This window comes from Adiantum capillus-veneris, chromosome 24, assembly GCF_014529385.1.
Source record: "Adiantum capillus-veneris isolate H3 chromosome 24, ASM1452938v2, whole genome shotgun sequence".
Lineage (NCBI taxonomy): Eukaryota > Viridiplantae > Streptophyta > Polypodiopsida > Polypodiales > Pteridaceae > Adiantum > Adiantum capillus-veneris.
In genome coordinates, this window is record NC_140954.1 from 93,267,772 (window position 1) to 93,291,804 (window position 24,033).

At 43.4% G+C, this 24,033-nt stretch overlaps 1 protein-coding gene across 1 annotated transcript in view; it reads left to right on the plus strand.

Moving 5' to 3' along the window:
* LOC147426784 (uncharacterized) overlaps window positions 1–24,033 on the plus strand; it is a 192,615-nt gene that overhangs the window by 97,886 nt on the left and 70,696 nt on the right. Inside the window, exons 11-12 of the mRNA XM_086498705.1 lie at window positions 19,893–19,997; window positions 20,147–20,254. Coding sequence (XP_086354831.1) covers window positions 19,893–19,997; window positions 20,147–20,254 — 213 coding nt within the window. The remainder of the gene's footprint in view (window positions 1–19,892; window positions 19,998–20,146; window positions 20,255–24,033) is intronic.

A 24,033-nucleotide genomic window follows, 5' to 3' on the forward strand; every position in this document is an offset into this window, starting at 1 on the left:
CCGTGATGTAATGCTTAGAGGCGAGTCTGTGCCAGTTGTTTCTGCTTCTGCTATTGCATCTGTAACAAAGAATCATCTTTCTGGGTATTCGATCTTTGCAAAAGAAGTACCTGACGTTGTATCTAATTTGTCTACCTTAGATAAATATAGGCCAACTTTTCTGAGTGGTCTCAGTGATTGTTTTTCGGACTCTTTGCCAGGGGAGTTATCTCGAGAGACTTGAGGATCATACCATAGATCTTGTGCCAGGTTCTAGTCCACCAAACAGGCCACCGTACAAGGTTAGTGCAACCCAACAGAAAGAGATTATGAGGGCAGAAGAAGGATGGTTCATGGCGCATGTGCATTGACGACCGCGGTTTGAATAAGAATACCATCAAGAACAGGTTCCCCAAGCTGGCTAGTACATAGTGGCCTTTCGACAGTATGCGCAGCTTGTGACCATCCTTTGGAGAGTCAACGTCACTGTATGTGGGACTGCCCTATGGCACAACAGGTTTGTCTTCGGGTCCTTCGGCTAATGCCAGCTCTCTCTCCACATCACGACAGTTCACTTGGGGGGCAGCTGCTTGGTCCGCTCTCACGAGCCCTGCACTACAGTTTGAGCTATCCTCCACCAGGAGGATGATAGTGATACAGGGGGGTCGACCTACACTCCAACCTGCTACAGAGCTTATCCCACAGGAGTGGTGCAATGAGAGAGAGGTGTGCGGGGAGCTGGTCTGTGGCCTGGCACTCTGGTTCATTTGGCGGGCCCCCTGCTTCCGCATCTTCGAGGCTCGCCTTGTGCCACCAGCGGAGACAGGTCGAGATTTTTGGCTAGAGTTGATCCATATTCTCAAGGGACAGTTCAAGAGACTTCAGGGCAGCTCCGACGGCATGCGGGAGCGTAGAGAGGAGTTCCTTCAACTCTGGTGCCCTGGGCGTTTCTTCACCATGGTCCGGGGTGAGCTCAGATGGCACTATCGTCCACCTGTGTGACTTTTCCCTCATCCCATCTCTTGATTTAGCCCTTATTGTACATATGCTGTTTTCTCATTGGGAGAGTCTCCCCTTATGGTTGATGTAGCCCTCTCTAGTAGAGGTGGTTGTAGCCCTATGGGCAGTTTTACTAACTAATAGAAGGATCTTTTCTCGAGAAAAAGAAAAGAACAGGTTTCCCATACCGAGGATAGATGACATCCTTGATCGGCTTGAGGGAGCATCACTGTTTACCAGGATAGACCTAAAGAGTGGGTACTATCAAATACGCATTAGGCCAGAAGATGTCCATAAGACTGTGTTCAGGACAATAATTGGTCTCTATGAGTTTCTTGTCATGCCATTCGGTCTCACAAATGCTCCTGCCATGTTCAATAGAATGATGGACATAATATTTAGACCACTTAGAAACTTCGTGGGTACATTCTTTGATGACATGTTTGTCTATTCAAAATCTGAAGAGGAGCATAGGGGTCACTTGACTGCAATTTTCAATGAGCTACACAAGAACAGGCTACTCATTAATGCGAAGAAGAGTGAATTTCTTTTTGGAAGAGATTCGCTTCCTTGGGCACATTGTTTCAAAGGATGGAGTACATATGGATCCTGCCAAAGTGGAAGCAAACAGGTCATGGCCAGACTTGATGTCCGTACATGACATCAAGCTTTCTAAGTGTACGTTCCTACTATAGGAGGTTAATTCTCCTATAGTTAATTCGGAATTTTGCTGAGATAGCTTCTCCAGTCCATGCACTACAAGGGAAAAGAGTTACTTTCAAGTGGATTGGCAAGGAAATTCTAGCCTTCAAACAGTTTAAAGAAAAGTTGATTTGAGATCCGGTAATCATTAGGAGTAGTTAAGTAATTGTAATTACTCTTTCCGTACAAAATGAGAGAAGTTTGTACTTGAGAGTTCACCAGAAAATTTCTATGCTTGATATATGTGTGGTAGCCAGGTTGGTGGGATTGTTTAATCGTCCAACGCTACATTTTCGGAAGGATGTATATCATTGATTCCCATCATAGAATATATGTGATATCAGGAGATATCATCATGTATTATTGGCATGCAAGCGAGGTCGCTTGTAGTATTTCAAGGGTGGGGTATGTCACCAGGAGGTGTATTTTTCATGTTGTCTTCTTTAATATGTATGACATATTTTTATTTATTTTATTTTTACTTGTTTTTCCCGAAACCCTTGAAAAGGTGCAAGTTGACATTGCATGGCGAATGTGAAATGGCGACGGCCGAGCGGGTTTCTACAGCGGGAATCTAGGTCGGTCAGTAAGGAACTGGTCAGGCCAGTTAGCACTGAATTTTGATAAGTATGGAAGCTCGTGTGCGCCAAAATGGAATTTGGGCCACTCGTCAGGTCACTGACAACTTTATAAGTTGGTCGGAGCTAGGAAACTAAACAAGAGGGGCAAACTGGATACTTGACAGTAGCAGAGCAACCTGCAGGCCGACACACTCGTCTAGAAGCTCTCATCCCAAGTGGGGGTGCCCAACTTGAGAGTGGAGGCTGATTTTTTTGAGGAAGTGAACTACAATGTTTGCTAGTAGCGGGTGCAGGTGATCACAGCCTTAATGGAAATCTTGCCTTCTCCCTTGTCTCATGTAGCGCGATAATTTGCTCTGGTGCATCTCTCTCTCCTCTTTGCACATATGGTAATGCCCCACTAGTTGGGCTTCTCAATTGACCATGTACAATTTTGGGGGTTTTATGCGCGTTTGCCAAGGCAATAGCATTTTGAACAGGTACCAGATTAGCTAATTGCTAATCCTCCACAGATACGCAGAGTTCCATCACGAAGGATTGTAAAAACGGAGAGTTTTCTCGCGTTTTCTAACATGCAAGGGAATTTGTCCTTGACATGTACTTTTGACCTACAGGGGTTTTCGTGCTGGTATGTTGCCGAAATCAGGTCGGAAACCTGCGTTTTCAGCCCTTGCCAGGTTGGATAGCTTGGTAAGAGTTTGATCTAAGTGTTCGGATGGTCTATTTTCAATTCAATAAAGAAATACCGAAAGGGGCGCCAATCTTTGGGGCCTACAGGGTGTCTTTGTCTGCGCAATGATGATCTAGTCGCTGGATGCATCTGTGCTCTCTTTTCTTCTCAGTGCTCTTTGTAAAGTTAACAGGTAATTGATTCAGTACCACCCTTACTGTGTATAGACCGGTTATATTACTACCCCCTTGGAGAAGTGTTTTAGTTTTTCGTCCTTGAAAACAAAAAGTTGGGTATTTCTTCTTAAGAACATTAATGTTTTCCCACCTGAGTTATACCATGATAGTTGAGAATATGCTTAAGGTCATGCAGTTGAGTGGGAGGCTCAATGAAAACAACAAGAACATCTTGATTGACGACATTGTTGTCCTTATGTGGTGTTTACATAAAAACGGGATGAATACAAGAGTGTGTAGACCCGATCTCTAACTCACTTAAGTGTTTAGAATGGGTCACAAAACCTAAGAGGTAACTAGATGGAGGGAGATAGTCGAACATTGGGAGATAATCTTCCCAATCGGATTGCTTCTTGCTAATGTATGCTTATAGGATATCCACTTGATCAACTCGTTCATTGTGCCCATCCGTCTCTAGATGATCTGCAATATAGATGCTAAGTTGTGTTTCCAACCATTTAAAGACAGTCCTCCAGAAATGACTGTTAAACTTGGGATCACGATCACTCACAATATTGCAAGGCAATCCATACATCCTTTGGAGATTTCCAATGGAATGGGAAAGTATCTCTATGGATAAAACTGCACTTGGTATGACGAAAAGGCTTCATGAGCTGTCAAATGCATGAATTTGCATGCTGCTTCAGATACGCCTTTGCTAAACACCATAGCATACATGAAAGTTGAGGAAATTAATGTGAATATCTCTCATTGAGAGAAACTAAACACTTCCCACCTTGAACCGTAGCAATTTATATTTAACAATACTAGGTAGCGTTGCTAAAAAACTTTAAACTATAATAGAATGTGAATAGAACCCATATTTAAGTACAAATAATGAAACATTTTCATTGACATGACATAGCCTTGCTATGTGTGTAATATGTATGAATTGCACGCTAAGAAGCTGAAATAACCATTCATTAATGTTGTTTACAGTACTTGTTACAATAACGAGTTTTACTAGATACCTGATAATATTTTGACCACTAAAATTGTTCTCGATATCGCATGCTTGAAATGGTTCAATAAACAAATCTAATTAGCACATAGGGACTTTGTCGCGACACATTATTAGAAAACAAGGCGCGAGTGTCTACTCATATTCCTCACTTCTGGAATATGTTTCATATTGTAATCTGCAGCGGAAGTGATTGATGGTGAATGCTCAGGATGAGTGCTCAGTGGGTACTGACGGTTCCTTTTACTGAATGAGAGAGTTCCTTTTACTTCATGAAGATGTGCAAAGACTAGAGAGAAGAGAGAGTGATACTGTGACTGAAGTTTCTGTGAGTGATACTGTGACTGAAGTTTGTGTGAGTGTTAGAGAGAGAGAGAGAGAGAGAGAGAGAGAGAGAGAGAGAGAGAGAGAGAGAGAGAGAGAGAGCGCACTAACACCAGATTCCCAAACCCCCCTCCAAGGGCCCCTGTCTTTATCGCTAGAGAGGTATTTGCTTTAGATCGCACAAATGTTGATACAATGGTCCTAGAAATCAGATGCTGAGATGTTGATGGAGGGGGGTCCCAAATCCCCCTCCAAGGACCCCTCTCCCTATCAGTAGAGAGGCATTTGCTTTAGATTGCACAAATGTTGATACAATGGTCCTACATGCTGAGATGTTGATGGGATCTTGCGGTAGATGCTTGGATTTGCGAGGCTCAGGGCTGAAAATGCAAAACGCTAGGGTTTTGGCTGGGATCTGCAATTGCGATGAGGCTATGGACTGATTTGTTGTCGACGATGGGCTGAAAACTGGAAAACTCAGGCTGATCTGAGGGTTGAATCTGAAAACGCTGGCTGATCTGCTGTCTTGGCTGAAAACTGAAAATGCTAATATTGATGGAAAAACGCATGGGTGCTGATGGCGGAATTGCTAGCAAAAACGCTGGAGGTGATGAGGTTACTGCGGGTGGTATTAAGGTACCGACATATGCTTGAGAAGTGACCCTAGGGGTCACTTACATATGGGATAAAAGCTAGGTCGGGCATTGCAACTTAAAAATCCCACGATTCTAAATTGATGCAAAAATCTCACTTATAAATAAGTTGATGAACTACTAATAAGAGGTGATTCACATGCAGATAAATACCTAGGCTGGGTACTAATGCAACTGTATGGGAATACTCCCCAATGCCTACACGTAGCAGACACATGCTATGGACATGTGCAATCAGAGGGTATGCAACTAATCTAAGGTGCATGGACGTGCATGTCCTACGTACAGGCTCACAAGGGTGCCAAAACACTTCCTAGGCTATCCTAAATCCTAGAAATAGGGTTAGATGTGCATGTGACATGCTTCTTTTTTCAAGGTGAGGTACTGATACCGAGCTGCATGGCTTCCTTGTAGTTCGCCAACAACTCCGGGGAATTTGCGAAGAAATCGTCGGCGCCCCACTGTGTTGCATGGGTGCTGCGATACTTGAACTTCAAAAAGGATTGTAGTGCTTGCTTCTTTGGGCCGTGCTGAAAGCGATGCACAATAATCTGCTCTGGCTCCATATCTTCAACTTTGTCTACTATCTCGATTTCATCCTCTTCAAGGATCTCCTCTATGGGACCTCCTTGAAATAATTTCAACCACAATTTCATAGACACAGCTTTTACTTTTCGAATGACTGGAAAAAGGCTATGCTTCCGAAATGATTGTGGGTGGAATGCAGATGAAAAATGTCTCGAAGTGCCAAACCTTTTAACGAGTACATACCAAAAATGTGATCTAAACTTGACTTTTCTACCTAAACCAATCGACTGTGGCAAACCATAAAGGGAATATCAATTCTTGATGGACAATTGTGCTAGTGCTTTTGCGGTGATTGTGTCTTGCCAAGGAATGAGCATGCAAAAGTTATTGACATGGCCTACAATGATGAAACATTGTGTACTCCTTGAATGCAAACTTTCTACCTTTCCTAGAGAGATCTTCATGCTTCTGTGCTCATCCGTGAGTGAACCATGTGCATCGTGCAATATGGCTTTCCTATGAGAAGGTAACACACAAAGACGGTGACGAAAATACAAGGGACCATCATGAATGAGAGACTTGAAAAATGCATATTAGCTTTTCATGTGAACGAAAGATACTTCCTGAATGGGTACTATGGATCTCGACTCGAGAGTACTCATCTAGAAGTTTGGGGCACATTAGTTTTCTCATTTATGACACCAACAGAAGATGTGGATTCTTAAGAAAGTCTCTTTTCATGTGACCTTTAATGTGACATTGAAAACATCTCTCTTCTTTTTCATAAACAACTCATTCTTCAAGATTTAACCAATCTCCTCCTATTCCTTGAGTAGATTTTTCATCAGGTGTCAACTTAGGGGTTTCTTGAGTTTTAGCCTATCCTTTATTATCACTGTTAGGTGAAGAGTTCTGTGCTCTAGGTGTAGTGGATGATTGAGAAGACGAAAAGTTATCGTTGTTCTTATGATTGTTCTTATCATTCTGTTGGTTCTGAGGGATACTTGACTTGTTCTTCTTTGGCTTACCTTTGTTGTGAGGGATACCATTGTTCTTATCATTCTATTGGTTCCGAGGGATACTTGACTTCTTCTCCTTCAGCTTACCTTTGTTGTGCTTCATTTCTTGTGCGACGGCGATTTTGACGGCGTCATTGTAGTCCTTTGGGTCGAAGACTTGCACATCGTCTTGGATGTACCCGCCCAAACGAAAGAGGAAATCCTCTTTGCGATCCTCGTCTGTCTAACGCAATTGAATACCAATTTTCAAAATATGGTTAGATAAAGACATAATGGGAGTTCCATTTTGCTTGAGGCCTTGCCAATCTTCTTTCAACCAATCAAGTTAGGTGGCATAAAACGAGCCTTGAGCTTGTCTTGGAAGTCGACTCAACTGAAAGATAGTGGCTCGCCATCCTTGGCATGATCAAGGTGCTTGGTCATCTGTGCCTCTTGCCAAGACTGATACCAACTAATCGCATCATCCGACAAATACATGGCAACAATCAAAACTTTCCTGTTATTGTTTTTCTTGTTAGTCGCAAAGTAAGCATTAAATTGATGCAACCAAGAATAAATCACTTGCATCCATCTTACCATCATACTTATTGAAAGCCAACTTCTCAGTGACGGGATTTTTGGAGTCGTCGTCTCTACCTGTTCTATGTGATGACTTGCCGGCCTCCTTGAGTGGATCGCTCTCGAGTAGAGCACTTGCATGACCAAGACTTGCATGCGCTGGTGTCGTAGCGTCTCACATTCTGACTCCATAGCTGCCCTCTTTTCTTCAGCCACTATGCATTGAACTTTGCGTGCCTCCTCACGCTCTAGCTCCATAATTGCCCTTCGTTCTTCATGTTCCCTTTCCATGGCGGCCCACTGAGCCTCTTGTTGTAGCATCATCTCCATCATAGACTTTACCAAAGCACTAATATATCATAGACTTTACCATAGACTTCATGCAAAATATCCATCCCGCGTCTGGTGATGACCATGCAATGAGTACTTGGGGTACTTGGGTTCTTGAGGGTACTCAGGTACTTGGGTACTCGGGGGTACTTGGGTACTTGGGGCTACTTGGGTACTTGGGTTCTTGATACTTGGTACTGCTTGCAATATAGGTTTAAGAAGTCTTTTCTCTAACCCAAGCTCAACTCCTTACAGGTGAACCCCTTTGTGGCCTTGTGCTCACACTAAGGTTGCTTTTTCCCACCTCTCGTCGATTGGCCTGCCACAATGTGCAAAGTCCGCTCTCAATGAGTGGAAAAGAGGAACGAGGGAAGGCTGGACAAGCCCTTCTTTTTTGGGTTACCTGTTATTCTTCAAAAACATAGATTAGAGAGATTGACACGCCCAAGTGGTCTTGGGTTACATGCAATCTCAAACAAGCAAATTTTTATTTTTTTGTGTGGTTCTTTTATGGCTTAATTGCTCTTAAGACAGAGTGATGAAGACGGGAGCGCGCCCGATGCACGATGGACTACGGGTGGGAGGGGCTAATAAGTCCGGGGCAGTGTCACCAAGATTCTTTGAGAAAACAAACCTTCTTTTCTTGAGTGATGAATCATGATACTGAACATGAGAGAGAGAGAGAGAGAGAGAGAGAGAGAGAGAGAGAGAGAGAGACTAACACCAGATGAGGTCTCAAACCCCCCTCCAAGGTCCCTCCTCTTTATCGCTGGAGAGGTATTTGCTTTAGATTGCACAAATGCTGATACAATGGTCTAAGATGATGAGATGCTGATGGGATCTTGCGGTAGATGCTTGGATCTGCGAGGCTAAGGACTGAAAATGCAAACCGGTTAGGATTCTGGCTGGGATCTGCAATTGTGATGAGAGTATAGGCTGACTTGCTATCGACGATGTCGGCAATGGGCTGAAAACTGGAAAACGCTGGCTGATCTGACGACTGAATCTGAAAACACTGGCTGATCTGCTGTGTTGGCTGAAAACTGAAAAGCTAATGTTGATGGAAAAACGCCATGGGTGCTGATGATGGAAGTGTCGGCAAAAAACGCTAGAGGTGCTGAGGTACTGTGGGTGGTGCTGGTATTGAGATACTGATTTATGCTTGAGAAGTGACCTTAGGGGTCACTTACATATGGGATAAAGGTGGGTCAGACAATGCAACTTATAAATCCCATGATTCTAAAATGATGCAAACATGTCATTTATTAATAAGTTGATGAACTACTAATAAGAGGTGATTTACATGCAGAGAAATACCTATGCTGGGTACTATTGCAATTGTATGGGAACACTCCCCAATGCCTACACGTAGCAGAGACTGGCTATGCTCATGTGCAATGAGAGGGTATGCAACTAATTTGGAGTGCTTGGACAGGCATGTCCCGCGTACAAGCTCACAAGGGTCCCATAATACTTCCTAGGCTATCCTAAACCCTAGAAATAGGAGTTAGCTTCTCCACATGCACATAGGGCTAGATGTGCATGTGACACATATAGTGATGTCAATAAATGTGACATCCATCAAGTACGAAAAGTACCTGTGTGTGGAGTAATTTGAAACACTCAGCGACGACAGGAGTGAGAGGGACCCTCTTTAACCTTGCTCTACACTGGCTAAACCAAACTCCATGAGTTCCTAAACCATGTTGTACACCTTGTGACTAACAACACGTGCCATAAACGATAGTCAATATATAGGCCTACGATCGTCATAACAGAGGTGACCATTAAAGGTGACTTTGCTACCAATAGTGATTGTAAGCAGATTGGTATACTAAACTTATTTTCTACCCCTTGGGAGTGGACAACTTATTTCCTTGAAAGCTTAAGTGTGAAGGCTCTAATAAGTGACTATCAACATTGATTGAGTGATTTGTCATTCAAAGTTGAGTCGTACCCAAAAAATGATGCTCCTGTAGACACAACCGGTTCTATGGACTCTTAAGCAGAAGATCCTCTCAAGAATCTTATTCACAACTTGTCTTATTCACAATTGGATCATAACAAACTTGGACACTCCAAGTCAAGATTCTACCACGACACAACAGAGATTCACTTCAAGCCAGTTCACAAAGACGACACGGCCCGACGTAGTTTCGTGCCCAGACGTATTGGCTCCAAAGACTGGCACCATTCTTTTTTTATTAATCTGTGTTCAAAGTACAAGAGAGTTGGAGGGCGCTCACTCTTAGACTCTGCGCCCAGATGCTCTGAGTAATGAGGCCCAACCCACTTATTTATTGGTACAAGGGATGCCTAAAAGCAAAGCCCCAAAATCCATTAAAATTAAAAGCAAAGTTCCTTAAAAGCAATTGAACTTCCAGAAGCTGCTAGAAACAGCCAGCGCAATTTGCGAAAAATCCGTACAGCTGTCAGCACAATTCACGGACATCCGTACGCTACCACGTCAGCATGCCAACGTAATTTCCGGCTGTCCGTACAATGCCAGGTTAGCCTGTCGACGCAATATCCGGGCTGCTGCCACGTCAATAGGGTTGTGTCCGGGGGCCAGCCACGTCACCAGTTTGTGACATACCTCCCTCTTGAAAGAATTGTAATCACCCTCGATTATGCTTGCAAAACAAACAGAGGCCATAAATTGTCTGAGTAGACACTCGTTGTTAGTACCGACACACTAGACACAACACATCTAGCACTTGTACAAATCGACAGTGACATCCCCGTACATCACTTGACATCACAGGATATCACATGACAAATCACATTCAAATTCATTCCATATCTCAGACCATGATTAATCGGCAACGTATTTAGTAATCGCATCTAGATCTAGTTAGGACCTCACGGATGCTTGATTAACTAATCCTTATTGCAATCATGTCTATAGAGATTTATGAGACCGAAATGTTGCAGTCATTTTGTCTTTCAGTTCCTGCACTCAAATAAGTCAAGTACAAATCAATCAGTTTCATTTTTGGGAATTCCAGTTCATAAAGTCAATCAGCAGAATTCCGTCAGCCATCCGTATCCTTGAAAAACCCAAAGGGACATCAGTGACTCTTTCAAATCTGGGTAATCCGTTGACAAAGAAGCGGAGTGACTCCCGTCTTGTGCAAACCGTTGCACTAGATTCATCCATGCTGAAATCGGGGTTCTATCAAAGTAGACTATGCTAAACCGAATGCTTCAAGGTAAAGGTTCAAACTTTGAGGATTATCTGCTAGGTCCTCCTCCTCCATCCACTTCGCATCCAATGCAGGATAATTCTTGAATTTAACCAAGAACCGCCTAATCACTTTACCCTTAATCTTTCTATCCTTGTGCGCCAATATCTGTTCTGGAACGAGTATCTCCTCGCTTTGCTCCACTTCGGGTTGCTCATCTGGCTCCCCATCATCGGGCACATCGCCTTTAAAAGGCTTCAAGAGACTCACATGAAAAGCATTGTGAATCTTCCAAGTATCGGGCAGCTTCATTCTAAAGGAGACATCATTTATCTTTTCTTTATCTGGAAAGGGCCATAGTTCCTCATGCTAAGCTTTGGAAAAAGCCGCTCCTTTCCCTTTTTCTTTCTTAGGCGTGCCTTCTCAAAACGTAACAGCACCCAATCGTCTTCCTTTAATTTCAAATCGTGATGGTGTCGATCTGCTGCCTTCTTTTGTCTTTCCTTAGATTTCGCTAAAGCATCTCGGACCTTGGCAAAAGCAGTGTCCAAAGTCCCTCGTGTACTGGTCGGCTTCAAAAATCTTATCTTTCGTGCTAAGGAAGGGTGGAACCTTCGTAGCACCTTCAATAATCTCAAATAGCGCCTTCCCCGTCGAAGAGTGGATCGTGTTATTGTAGGCAAATTCCACCAAGGGCAACTTTTTTTCCCATTGAGTCTTCTGATCAGAAAACCAAGACTTCAATAAATCCAGTACGATTGAATTTGCAATCTTAGATTGCCCATCTATCTGCGGGTGGAAAGATGACGAGAACTGCATCCGTGTGCCAATGTTCTCCCCAATAGCCTTCCAAAACAAACTCGTGAATCGGGGATCTCTGTCAGAGACGATTTTCTCAGGCATGCCATGTAATTTGAAAATTTGTGAAATGAACAGTCTCGGCTAGATGATCCGGCTTGACTGTTTTATTCACTGGAATGAAGCGAGCTTGCTTGCTAAATTTGTCGATGACAGTCCAAATGCCATCATGCCCACTCTGTGTCTTTGGGAGATCAAAAATGAAATCCATAGCAATACTTTCCAGGGGCGCGTGGGGATGGGTAAAGGTTGTAACAATCCTTGTGCTTTATGCTTGTCAAACTTGACCTTTTGGCATACCAAGCAATTGCGTACAAAGTCGTCCACACCGTAAAAGGTGGACAGTGGCATTCAATTAGAACCTTTTCCCTCAACGGTTGTGTAACGCACAACATCGTTTTCTTCATCAAGTAGCCATCCCGTATGGAATATCCCGCTACTACCTCCCCATTCTGTATTCGAGTGAATACATCAGAAAAATCAAAAAGGCAAAGAAGCCTAGATTTCGCCCAGTTTCTGATAGTTCTACAGAGGAGTCATCGCCTGACAGTTCGGACTCCGACGATCACATGTTTTATGCAAAGAAGAAGCATTTTTATAGAGCCAACGAATATGACTTTCTCGAAGACAAAAGCAAGAAAGTGAAAGAATTCAAAGAAGGGGGACAGTCGATTAGAATTTGAATCCTTTTCTGGGTTCCGAGATGCATCGAGGGCTTTGGCCTTCATTCAGCAGTTTGATATAGCTTTCTCTGGAGGGCATTACTCATAGCATTCCAAGATTAGGAGAGCTACATCTTTCTTCAAGGGAAATGCTCGAACATGGTGGTCCACTCTTCTTCTGAGGAAGGAAGCTCTAGTTAAATGGTTGAAATTCAAAAGGCTCTTTATTTCTACTTGGCGACTCGAGAGTACGAACGAGATATACGAACCGCTTCGAATCATAGATTCTTTGAACGCTTATTGCAAGAAATTTTGAAACTCTTTTCTACCAACCTCTTCATTTAAGAAGGTCTCTTATAAGGAACAGATTGAGCGGTTTTGCTGCAGACTCCCCTACAGAGATCTGAGACTATTGCCCGGAACAAAAGTGGAATTCTATTCAAGAATTGATGGGTCATGCGAAACGGGGTTTTGCGATACATTCGGGAAATTTGACCTACCCCATTGATGAGATCTTGACTCAAAAAACCCAACAGACCTCTCACAATGAAAGTAGAAAGAAAAAGAATTTCCAAGAAAAGAAAGATAAGGATACACGACCCTGGCTCACTCTTCGAGAGAGGGCTAGTTACATCAAAGAAGGGAAGTGTTTTGGATGCAGGGAACATGGGCACGTCTCCGTGAAGTGCCCCAAAAAGGCACAGCAAGAACATAAAGACATGTGAGAGTTTGAGAGCAGTAGAGGAACGTGGCAGAAAAGGCAAGATGAAAGCAGGACTGGTTCCAGATTGCATGGGTACTGACCCAAGCATGATTGATGAAAGTACAGAACTTTATCGAGTTTGGGGCAAAGTGAAAGATCAAGAAGCTGTGCTTTTCTTTGATGGGAGGAGCCAAGGCCAACTTCATTTCATCTGAATCGGCCGTGCGGCTCGAGATTACACCTGATCAGATGGGACCACTAGCAGAGGCAGTTCTAGTAGCACTCGAACGGGACATAGCCATTACAGCGGTCATTAGCAAACTTCGGTTGCATTGTCAGGGGTATTTGGGGCACGAGGACTTTTAAATACCGCCCTTGGAAGGTTGTGACGTCCTCCTCGGAGTCCCTTGGTGCCATAAGAACAACGCCATGGTCGATTATCGGGCAAAGAAAGCGACTTTGACAAATGACAAGGGCCGAAAAATTGTGCTTGATGTAAAACTGAAGGGCAAGTCTGTCCCTATTGTATCGGCTTCGGCCATTTCCAAATTATTGGAATCTAGTCTCTTTGTTTACTCGATCTACTTGAAAGAGTTAACTGATGAACACAGAACGAACATGTTCGAACTTGATAAAGAATGCCAAGATTTTTTCCACACTCATTCCGATTGCTTTTCTGAGGGTGTGCCAGGCGAGTTGCCACCATCTCGTCCTGAGGATCACACTATTGATCTAATACCTGGAAACACACCACAGAACCGGCCACCTTACCGTGTTATCCGAGCCCAAAATGAAGAGATTATGAACCAAATGAAAGACCTTTTAGAAAAGGGTCTTATCCAGCCGAGTACTTCACCCTACTGCTCTCCGGTGTAGTTGGTTTTAAAGAAAGATGGGTCTTGGAGAATGTGCGTTGATTAGAGAGCTCTCAATAAAATCACCATCAAGAACAAATTTCCGATTCCGAGGATCGATGATATTCTTGACCGACTACAGGGATCCTCTTGTTTCAACAGGATTGATTTGAAAAGCAAATATCATCATATCAGAATCAGGCCGAGAGATGTCTATAAGACAGCTTTTCGGACGAGCTTCGGTCTATATGAATTTTTGGTGATGCCTTTTGGCGTTACCAATGCTCCAACGACTTTCAACCGAAAGGATGGATAGGATTTTCAAAGGGTATAGATCATTTGTCGGCACTTTCTTTGATGACATTATAGTCTTCTCCAAGGATGAAGCAAAACATAGACACCATCTGCTGCAGGTCTTTCAGGCATTGCAAGATCACAAGCTAGTTATCAATGCCAAAAAGAGTGAATTTTTCTTGCCGGAGATACACTTGTTGGGACACATCGTCTGAGCAGCAGGAGAACAGATGGACCATAGGGTGCGGTCTTAATGCAAGAAGGGCATGTCATTGCCTATGAGAGCCGATTGTTTTCAAGGCCGAAATTGACAGCACAAATTTATGAGAAAGAGCTTTTGGCGGTTATCCATGCTCTTACTCAGTGGCGACATTACCTACTCGGAGCCGATTTTACGGTCTTCACTGATCATTAGAGTTAACGCTACTTCTTGTCACAGAAGTAGCTTTTGGAAACCAGATGCGGTGGGCTAACATCTTGTCACAGTTTCTCTTCTGATTGTCCATGTAGTACAGGGACAGAAGAACTTGGTGGCAGATGCTTTGTCCCGGAAGCCATTAGTCTTGGCTATTTTTCTTGCCCTTTTCGAAGCTTTGCTTTTTGCCTTTTGTCTTCCTTGCTCGAGTCAGAAGAACAACTAGGTAGTCCTTCAAATCGTACACACTTCTTGTGCTTTCTTGCCGATGCAAAAGAAGATTGACGACCCAAATAATCCGGGAAGTCAGTCCCCTTCTTGTGCTTTTTCTCTTGCCTTTTGGATTTGTTGTTTGCGTCCAAAAGCCGACTCATCTGTGTGTGAACCACCTCTTGTAATTCTTGCTATGTCAACATCCTCGAAGAAGGAGTTTTCTTGATTGCCGGTTTGATGGGTGGTTCTGTGGCTTTCTGCCACTGGATGTGCACTTCTGCGATGGATTGCTGAGACAAAAATTTAGCAAATTTCTTCGCAATTTTAGTCATCTGCTTTGTGCACTCGTCAACCTGTTTCGACGTTCCATCTCTTCAAGTTGGTACTGAGTAGGCCGAGGTGGCCCGTACTCTTCCTCTGTTTGATCATTAAAATCTTCTTCGTGATCTCCTCCCACATTCGCAGATGCAGAAGAAGTCGATTGATTTTTGTTGGAATTCATAAGTGTTGCAAAAAAAGGATCGAATTTCTCGGTAGAAAAGAAATCGGCCGCGCTCTGATACCACTGCAACAAACTTGGACACCCTAAGTCAAGCTCCTACCGTGACACAACAGAGATTCGGTTCAAGACGGTTCACAAAGACGACACGGCCTGGCGTAGTTCCGTGCCCAGAGGTATTGGCCCCAAAGACTGGCGCCCCTTTCGGTATTCTATTTTTATTAATCTGTGTTCAAAGTACAAGACAGTCGGCGGGCACTCACTCTCAGACTCTGCGTGTAGATGCTCTGAGTAATGAGGCCCAACCCACTTATTTATTGGTACAAGGGATGCCCAAAAGTAGAGCCCCAAAATCTTTTAAAATTAAAAGCAAAGTTTCCCAAAAGCAATTGAGCTTCCAAAAGCTACTAAAAACAGCCAGCGCAATTTACGAAAAATCCGTATAGTCGCTAGCAAAATTCACGGACGTCCGTACGTTGGCACGTCAGCATGTCAGTGTAATTTCCGGTTGTCCGTACAGTGCCATGTCAACCTGTTGGCACAATATCCCGGTTGCTGCCACGTCAGCAGGGTTGTGTCGGAGGGCCAGCCATGTCACTAGTTTGTGACAAAAACAATCTTATTTTTCCATCGAAAGAAGAGAAATATTCTCAAAACTCAAAGAAGAGTAGTCATACTAGGTAATCTTTGGTTTTTTTGTTTTTTTTGTTTAAGATATGCCTTGCATAGATTTAAGAGAGATGTCCGACGAGCATAACTCTATCATGAATGTGTGGGTGCAAGTTCACAATGCTGTAATGGAAACAAGAGATTGCGTGCCTTAAGGCGCTCTTAGAAGAGTCATGTTATCACATGAACTAGTTGCTTGATAGCAGGCCATGCTTGCCTGTTACAGAAGAAAATCATCGTCTGTAGTGCATGCACCGTGTGCATAGAACCAATGATATATATAGTGCGTGGCGATTCAGTCATATGCAACGAGGACAAGCAAATATACCAATCTCAATTGCTACTGAGTAGAAAGTTAAAGCTACAATTAACTCTTGCAACATCTTCAACAGGACAATCATCAATAACAATCCCTGGAAACAAACAAGATTTTACTCTTTTGAAGTAGTCCGGCGACTTCATTGTATGCTGATACAACCTTAATTTGAATCCATCTTGGCAATGATCGAGCAAATATCCGGCCGTTAGATGACGACGATGTCCTTGACAGAATATCCTATATTGTACCTTGATCATAAAACGGCTTGGGTGGAATTAAGTGCACCTTATTGGCACGCCTTGCATGCAACTCGGAATAAATAGATTGATAAGCCCTTGACTACAATGACGGCCTCATTGGTTTTAGCCGCTACCTTTAAGTTCCTCCACTATCCAAAGCTGAAGTTGATACAATCAAGTTTGATTGGACCTTGTCATACATAAAATGTGAATTTGTATCCTAGTAATGCCATTTCCCCAGCCCTTGGAGCCTTGTCGTCGATCCTAATTCAACGTGCAGGGGTTTGGCATGGGGTAGAAGCCTTGCTTCTCGCTATGGCCTTCAAAACACCTCACTTAGCAAATTATGATGCTTTCCAAATTAATAAAAATACACATAAAGAATAGTAAAAAATGGAAAATTTTTCCAACCTTTTAACCGGTCTTCTCAATGTATTAGCAAGTGCCAAATCTAATTGGATTCATCGTCTACAGAGCCTTGTTAGTTGCATTGTGTTGAGGCTTAATTTCCCTTCAAAAGCCCTTACTGTGTATCTTATAAGCCTCTTTGCTTGGTTCATGCCGACACCCATTGGATAACTAGGTAGATACATTTTCAAAGCCCCCAAGTCCATATGCTAATTGCATATCTCAAGTTTTGGAAGCTACTATCATAAAATAGGAAGCCTTGCTTTAGCTAGTGACATCCCAAGAATAAAGCCGTGTCAAGCTTCTGTGCTCAAAGGTGTTTTGAGTCTTAATTAGACATTCACATGCCATGCATGATAAAACTCTCAAGAGCCAAACCTTTGAGACCTTTTAATGCTATATTGGTTCTTGCAAAACTTAGAATTGCAAAGAAAATGCAGAAATTGCAATGTACGTTGTACCCAAGGTAATAAGACCTCGTGTTTTGTTTATGTTTCTTCGTTGAGCCTTGCTTGGCCATTAAAATATCACCTTGGAGTTTACTTGAGCATTGCTCCACCTTTTAACAGACAACTGCATAATTTGAAAAAATAAAAAATGAAATTGCAAAAATTATGCATACCATGTTTGTGACATTTTGTGGATACCGCCTCGTTTATTTTGACCGATAACCATCACCAAAAGAAATTGGGATTCTCAAATGAAATTTACTTCTTGGTAGTTCTTCTGCCGGTTCTCTCAAGCACATCAAATTTTTTCCATTTTGAGTGGTATGTAGAAGAAGTTAAACAAATGCTTCGTAGGCCATTAGCATTACTGAATAAATTCAATGCCCTTAACATCATTGTTTAAATCTTATCAGCTAGATCGATTGTGTCATCTATAGAAATGACCCCTTTCCTATTAAGAGGCCCCAAACAATCACAAGAAACTTGGGTATACTGCTTTGTATCATCGAAGCCTTGCATGCCTATCATGCTTGCAGAACTCTGCAAAACTTAAACAGTACAGACTTTAAAATAAATCTAAATTTAACTTTTTTACCGGCTTTTCACTGAAGTCGAGTGGCTGCCTCAACCCGTGCCCAACCCGGTTGTTCTCGCAACCCTCTGGCGACTTTGGAAGACTTTGGAAACCTAGCCAATTTTTCCTTGATGAGATCTTCTTGTCGAGAGCTCTCCTTGCTGTGAAAGTGACCTTGCCTTAATCCCGGCTCTTGAAAATTTCTTGCTTCTTGAAGGTTTCCTATGGAGGCTTTTGAAGGTTTTTGCTTGTGATAGGCCATAGACCAGGGCTGGCACTTTTTGTGATACCCTTGTGGTGGGAACAGCTCATGGCTAAAGAAGGGCCACCAAAATGTGAACTCAAAAATATATAGCCATGGTGGCCTTTGACTAGCAACACAAAGAAGGGAAGTGGGAGAGCGAGCAAGAGTTGTGTGCCTTCTCGTGAGGCGGTGCAGATACTAAAAATGCAGCAGGCGGTCAAAGCCACGGATGTGCTCTTAGAGGAATTTGGCACAGGTCTAACCTGTCTTTTCTTGTGCCTCTCACTCTGATACCAATGAAAGGGCACAAAGAACTCTGCATGCTCATCTCCACCCATCCATGCTCTTGTATAGGCCACTTGCCCCTCTATAGGAGACCCCTTGACAACGCTTGCTTAGCCTAGGTCTGTACCCCCGTTGTCCTACCATTGCCCTGACAGTATATACATGGGAGATCGCTAGCTTAATTTCACAAACATGATATCTCTTGGACTTTGTATGATATTCTACAGAAATAGATGATGGTGGAGGCCAGTTGTTACATGGATATTAGGAAGTATGCAGATTTGTATGAGACAGATTAATGATGCCTTGGGAAAGTTGGTTGGGTCAAAGTGTTCATCTTGGTACCTTCCCTTGGCTTTTATGATGGAAAACAAATGGGTCCCTCCTCGTACAGTTTGGTTGTGCTAGAGATTTGCATCTTATTTTGGGGTACCTCACCTAGAGACCATGGAATGGATGTGGATGATTTGGGAGGCGCAATACAGAATTTTTACAGTCCCTTGGCTTTTATGAGTTGCTATAGGAGTTTTCTTACATCGGATACTTTATTTCATTTTGGTAGCCAGCATTGGTCTTCATGGCTTCTCTACACCACTTGAGGCGCAAACCGGGGGTGCAAAGAGCTTTTGGCAGATTTTTGCCGAGTTCCTACGCCAGATGGAGCTTCTTGACAACTTCATGATTGGAGTATCTTATCCTTTGATGGATCTTGTGGTTGTATGGGTTCTGATCTCATTCTATATCTTTCAGGGTTTTTCCCATTTCTTGTATATAGACCTTTGGTGATTTTATGTACTGCAATATGTCAAAAGCCCCAGTTTTGGCTCCAAATGAAAAAGAGAGAAAAAACGGACACACACACTTACACTTTTTATGGAAGTGTAATGTTTTAATGATCAAAGTGCAACTAAAGGAACCTGAAGAAAAGCTTACCATGAGACGGAGTCACGGCTGTCTACCACTCTCATGCTCACACACATCCTCTTTTGAGCAGTTACATACTTATGAATGAGGTTTCAAATCAATCCAAGCACTCTATTTTCATCGCAGCGAAATCATTTGACTTTTCAACCTTGTTTCTATTTATATTAGAAAGGTGTAGTGCATGCTTACATCCATAAAGGAGAAATTGTAACTTGGTTTCCAGGGTGTTTTGGTAGTTGATTTTTCGATATCATTAACATGATTTTGTCATTGGTATCAATCACTTTGCGTGAAGAGCCCTCAAATGGACACTAGAATATTAATATTCAGTAGGGTTTTTTTATTTCTTGTGATTACTTGTATGCATTCTCTGCTCATGTTTAGTTGCAGTCGGTTGTCTTAACATGAACGTTGATGTTGTCATATTTATTCTTTGTTCATCGCATGTCATATTTTTCTATATTATTTTATTAAAAAGTGGGCGACATCTGTGGTCTATGTTCTTTGTGGAAAGTGTTTGTATATTAGCTTTTAAGAAAATTATGCTGGATTTTGTAGAATGAAAGACAGGGAGTTCATCCTGCGTTTCTTCTGTTTAAGACGTGGCGGGGTTGAAAAGTTTACACTACCAGCAAAGAATTGGCTGAATGAGGAAATGCGATGGTACGTTGTTAGTTTGTTTGGTGGTTTTGTTCATACTTGCTGATTGCATTTGTCTGAAAATATATTTGGGACTGGATCGCTTTTTAGTCATACCTCTCAAGGTTTTGTGATTCTGTTATCATTTTCTGGTGAATGTCATTCTTTTTCAGTCATAAAAATCTTGATGGAAAGGAAAAGAGGGAAATGGCTCTTGATTTCTCTCGATGCATAACCTTGTCAGTGGAAGTCTTTGGGGACCAAGTTTTCAGGTTGCCAAGGTATGAAATAGCTAGTTGTGTTGAAAAATTAGTATTTCTTGAAAGGCTTCCTGATATTAATTGAACAACGTGTTGAGTGAGAGTCATAAAATCTAGAAAGAAAAATAAGCATTTTAAAATCGAAGTGGCAAAAATGCACAAATTTTATTATCGGCTATGATGGTCCAATGGCTGGTCATCTCATGAATTTCCACACACGTCAGGCACACGGCTTTGAATGTCACATGCATTGGGTACATGACAACTTGACAACCAAGATCTATATCACACTACCCACAAGCACTACTTATCCTTGGTTCTTTACAGTTGACTAGGTTCGTTGCCTTGATGTTAGTTGCACAGATCTTAGTTGGGGCATTTGGACTGAAATTGCGAAACTAAATACAGAGTGGACATGGATCAAGCCCTTGCAGCCACTGGGTACATAATATGATGTACAATCAGAGACTTTTCTTCTCACCTCTCTTGACAGGTTTATTATATGCCCTGCATACGTGGACACACACCTCTCACATGGTATCAAGAGCATGTTTGCCATGTACCTACTCTTACACATTGAAGTTTCCTCTCTCTCTACATCCGAGAGAGAGAGAGAGAGAGAGAGAGAGAGAGAGAGAGAGAGAGAGAGAGAGAGAGAGAGAGAGAGAGAGAGAGAGAGAGAAATGAAATGAAATGAAATGAAATGTTATATTAACGTCTTCAAAAGGCCAAAATGATCTATGAGACCAATCAGTTACAAAATAGTGAATCTAATACCATGTCTGGGTACAAAAGAACTAGAAAAGAACTAGAAGTGGAACAAAATACTACTACTACTACTACAATCTAAAACTACGTGGGTGTAGCAGCTGATACAATAGGTACCCGGTAAACTGGATGTAACAGTGTGTGAAACAAAGATGGAAGAAATGGTGAGGATCCATCCTCATCTGCACTCTGAATGTCGAGAGAGTATGGCTCGAATCTTCTGTTGTAGTCTCCGTCGATGCTGTGTAGCTCCTCTCCTCAGTCGCGGTTGTCTGTATCTCTGTAGCTCCAATGCTCGGTCGATGAGAGTGCCAGTAGTGGTCGAATGAGTGTGGGACGAGCTCTGCAGTGGTGGCTGCTCCTCTGGCTGTCCCATATCTAGTGAAAAGAAATCTGTAATGTGTCTCTGGGACTGCCTCTCTCTAGCTCTCCCCAGTAAAGTGTCTCTATACCTGTGTAACTCAAGTAGATATAGTCCAAGACATCTCTGATCCTCATAACTCATGACCCTAGATAGAGGACCAAAACCCTCTCTGAATAAGCAGTGGAAACGCCCCCGTATCTCATAGAACACTGTGCAATGACATATGTAGTGCAACTCTGTCTCTGGCTCTCTCTGGCATAATCGGCATATCCTGTTGTCTGCTGGTATCCCTCTGAATCTACCAGTCTCAATCTCGAGCTGATGTGAGGATGTGCGTATCTGACCAATGGCACAACGCAAACCATGAGACATATGTGTGTCCATGTAGCTGGGTTGAATCACAAACCCATCTCCTGTGAGGTGGAGAAGATGCTCTCTATAGAAAGCCATCTTCGTGCTCAACTCCTGAGGCGGCTCTATCCATGTCCTCCTGGTGTCGAGCTGGATCAGGTCCTCACGAATGAGTCTAGTGATCTCCACCCGTGTAAGAGACAGCGAGGGTGCCTGAAGAGAATACTGGAAAGGGGGCAACCTGTCCATGGTGAAGCCATGCGTCTGAAACCATGAAGTCATCTGTGCATACCAGCATGAAGTGTCCCCCTGTAGAGCTAACTGTCTGGAAGACTCAAGGGCCAGTCTAGCATATCTGTCTCTAGTAGTATCCCATAGGCTGTGCACAAAGGACACTGATCTGGTAAGCGCCTCAATCTCCATGGGGGGGGCAGCTAGCTCTGCTCGAATGATCGCGTGAGGTACGGAGGCCTTGGCTCTAATCAATCGGGAGATCATAGATACCAAGGGCCTCTCCATACGTCTCCAACCATGCTGGCCTACAGGAGGTCCCCATACCTGTACCCCATACATCATAGCTGAGGCTACTAAAGTATCAAAGAGCCATAACTTTGTCCGAGGTTCCTGGAACTGAACCTGCGAACACATCCTCTCCAAGCCTCCCAAGGCCGCATAAGCTCTGGTCAGTCTAGTCTCTACTGCTCTCCCCAAAGAAAACCTCGGCCCAGTGAAGACTATCCCAAGGTAAGTGTATGCATCTGTATACTCCACAATCTCTTGACCATACGTGAAGGTCGGTGCCGATCTCGTGATCCACTGCGGTGTGGTGTTAAGCACCATGACCTTGGTTTTACCAAGGTTTACAGACAATCCACTATCCTCTGCAAAACTGTGTAATGCATCCAACTGTCGCTGCATACCCTCTGGTGAGTCAGAGATCAAGACAATATCATCAGCATATAACAACAATGGGATCCACGTCCCTGCCAGCTGGGCACCTCTATCACCCTCTCTGTCAATGTAATCAGACACCTCATCAACATACATACCAAATAGAGTAGGAGACAATGGGCAACCCTGTTTCACCCCGATAGTGGAGTGAACTAAGTCAGATATCCCCTCTGGGGTGCGTACATGTCCCATCACTGATCTGTATAAAGCCATAATCCCCCAAATCAACACTGTGGGCACCCCCATCTCCTGCAGTCTGCGCATCAGTCGAGCTCTCGGTACCATGTCAAATGCTTTGCGGAAATCCACAAAGCTACAATAAATCCGTCTCCCATGTGACCTGCCCTCCTCAATGATAGCTCTGAGTGTCAGAATATGGTCAAGAGTGGAGAAACCCCTCCTGAAACCTGCCTGTCCCTTTGCCCGTACACCCTCACCCTCTGCCCAGTTACTCAACTGCTGCTCAATAATGGATGCATACAATCGTGCCAGTGTGTGTCCAACCATAATAGTGCGGTAATTTCCAGGCTCTGTAGGATCACCTGCCTTGAATATAGGCACAATAGTAGACAACCTCCAAGTCTCAGGTAATCCCTCACACATGGCACGATTGAACAACACTGCAAGAACCTCCATCAGCATATCCCTAGCATGTATAAAGTGCTCCGCTACTAGACCGTCATGATCATAAGCCCTCCTGGTCCTCATCCTGTCATTGGCTCTCTTTACCATCTCAGTGGTAAAGAAGGTGCTCGTAGGTGGACATGGCTCTGTAGGATCTGGAAGGGGATCCTGCCCAAGAACCGTATATAACGATGTCGCATACTGGCCCCACACATCAGGAGAAGTAATCAATGGGGGAGGGGAGTGCTCATGGAAGAGTCGCCATGCCTCGCCTGAGTCTCTACTCAAGAACAACTGATACAAGTCTCGCTCCATCTGGGCCAGGTAAGCTCGTTTCTTCTTTTGCACAAGGCGCCGGAAAGCAATCCGCGACTGTCTGTAGGTGATGACTCCTAAATGAAGATCCCTCTGAAGCTGGGCTCTCATCTCTCTGCACTCCTCATCATACCAACTATTCTGGGGCATGCTCCCAGAATGTCGCCTCCGATCCGGTTGAGTGTGTGGGTATGCCTCTGATGCTGCATCATGTAGTGTCTGAGTCAGTAAAGTAGTGCACTCCTCTACTGAGAGGCCTGGAGCAACTGTGCATAGACGATCCCAGATCGCCTCTGTATAAACCGAGTCAGTCTCTGGTGTAAATGTATAACGGGTGTGTGACCTGCCTCCTGATTTCTGGGCTGTACTAAACTGAAAAGATACGGACAGTGTCAAGAGAGCATGATCCACTGCTACGCCCACTGGT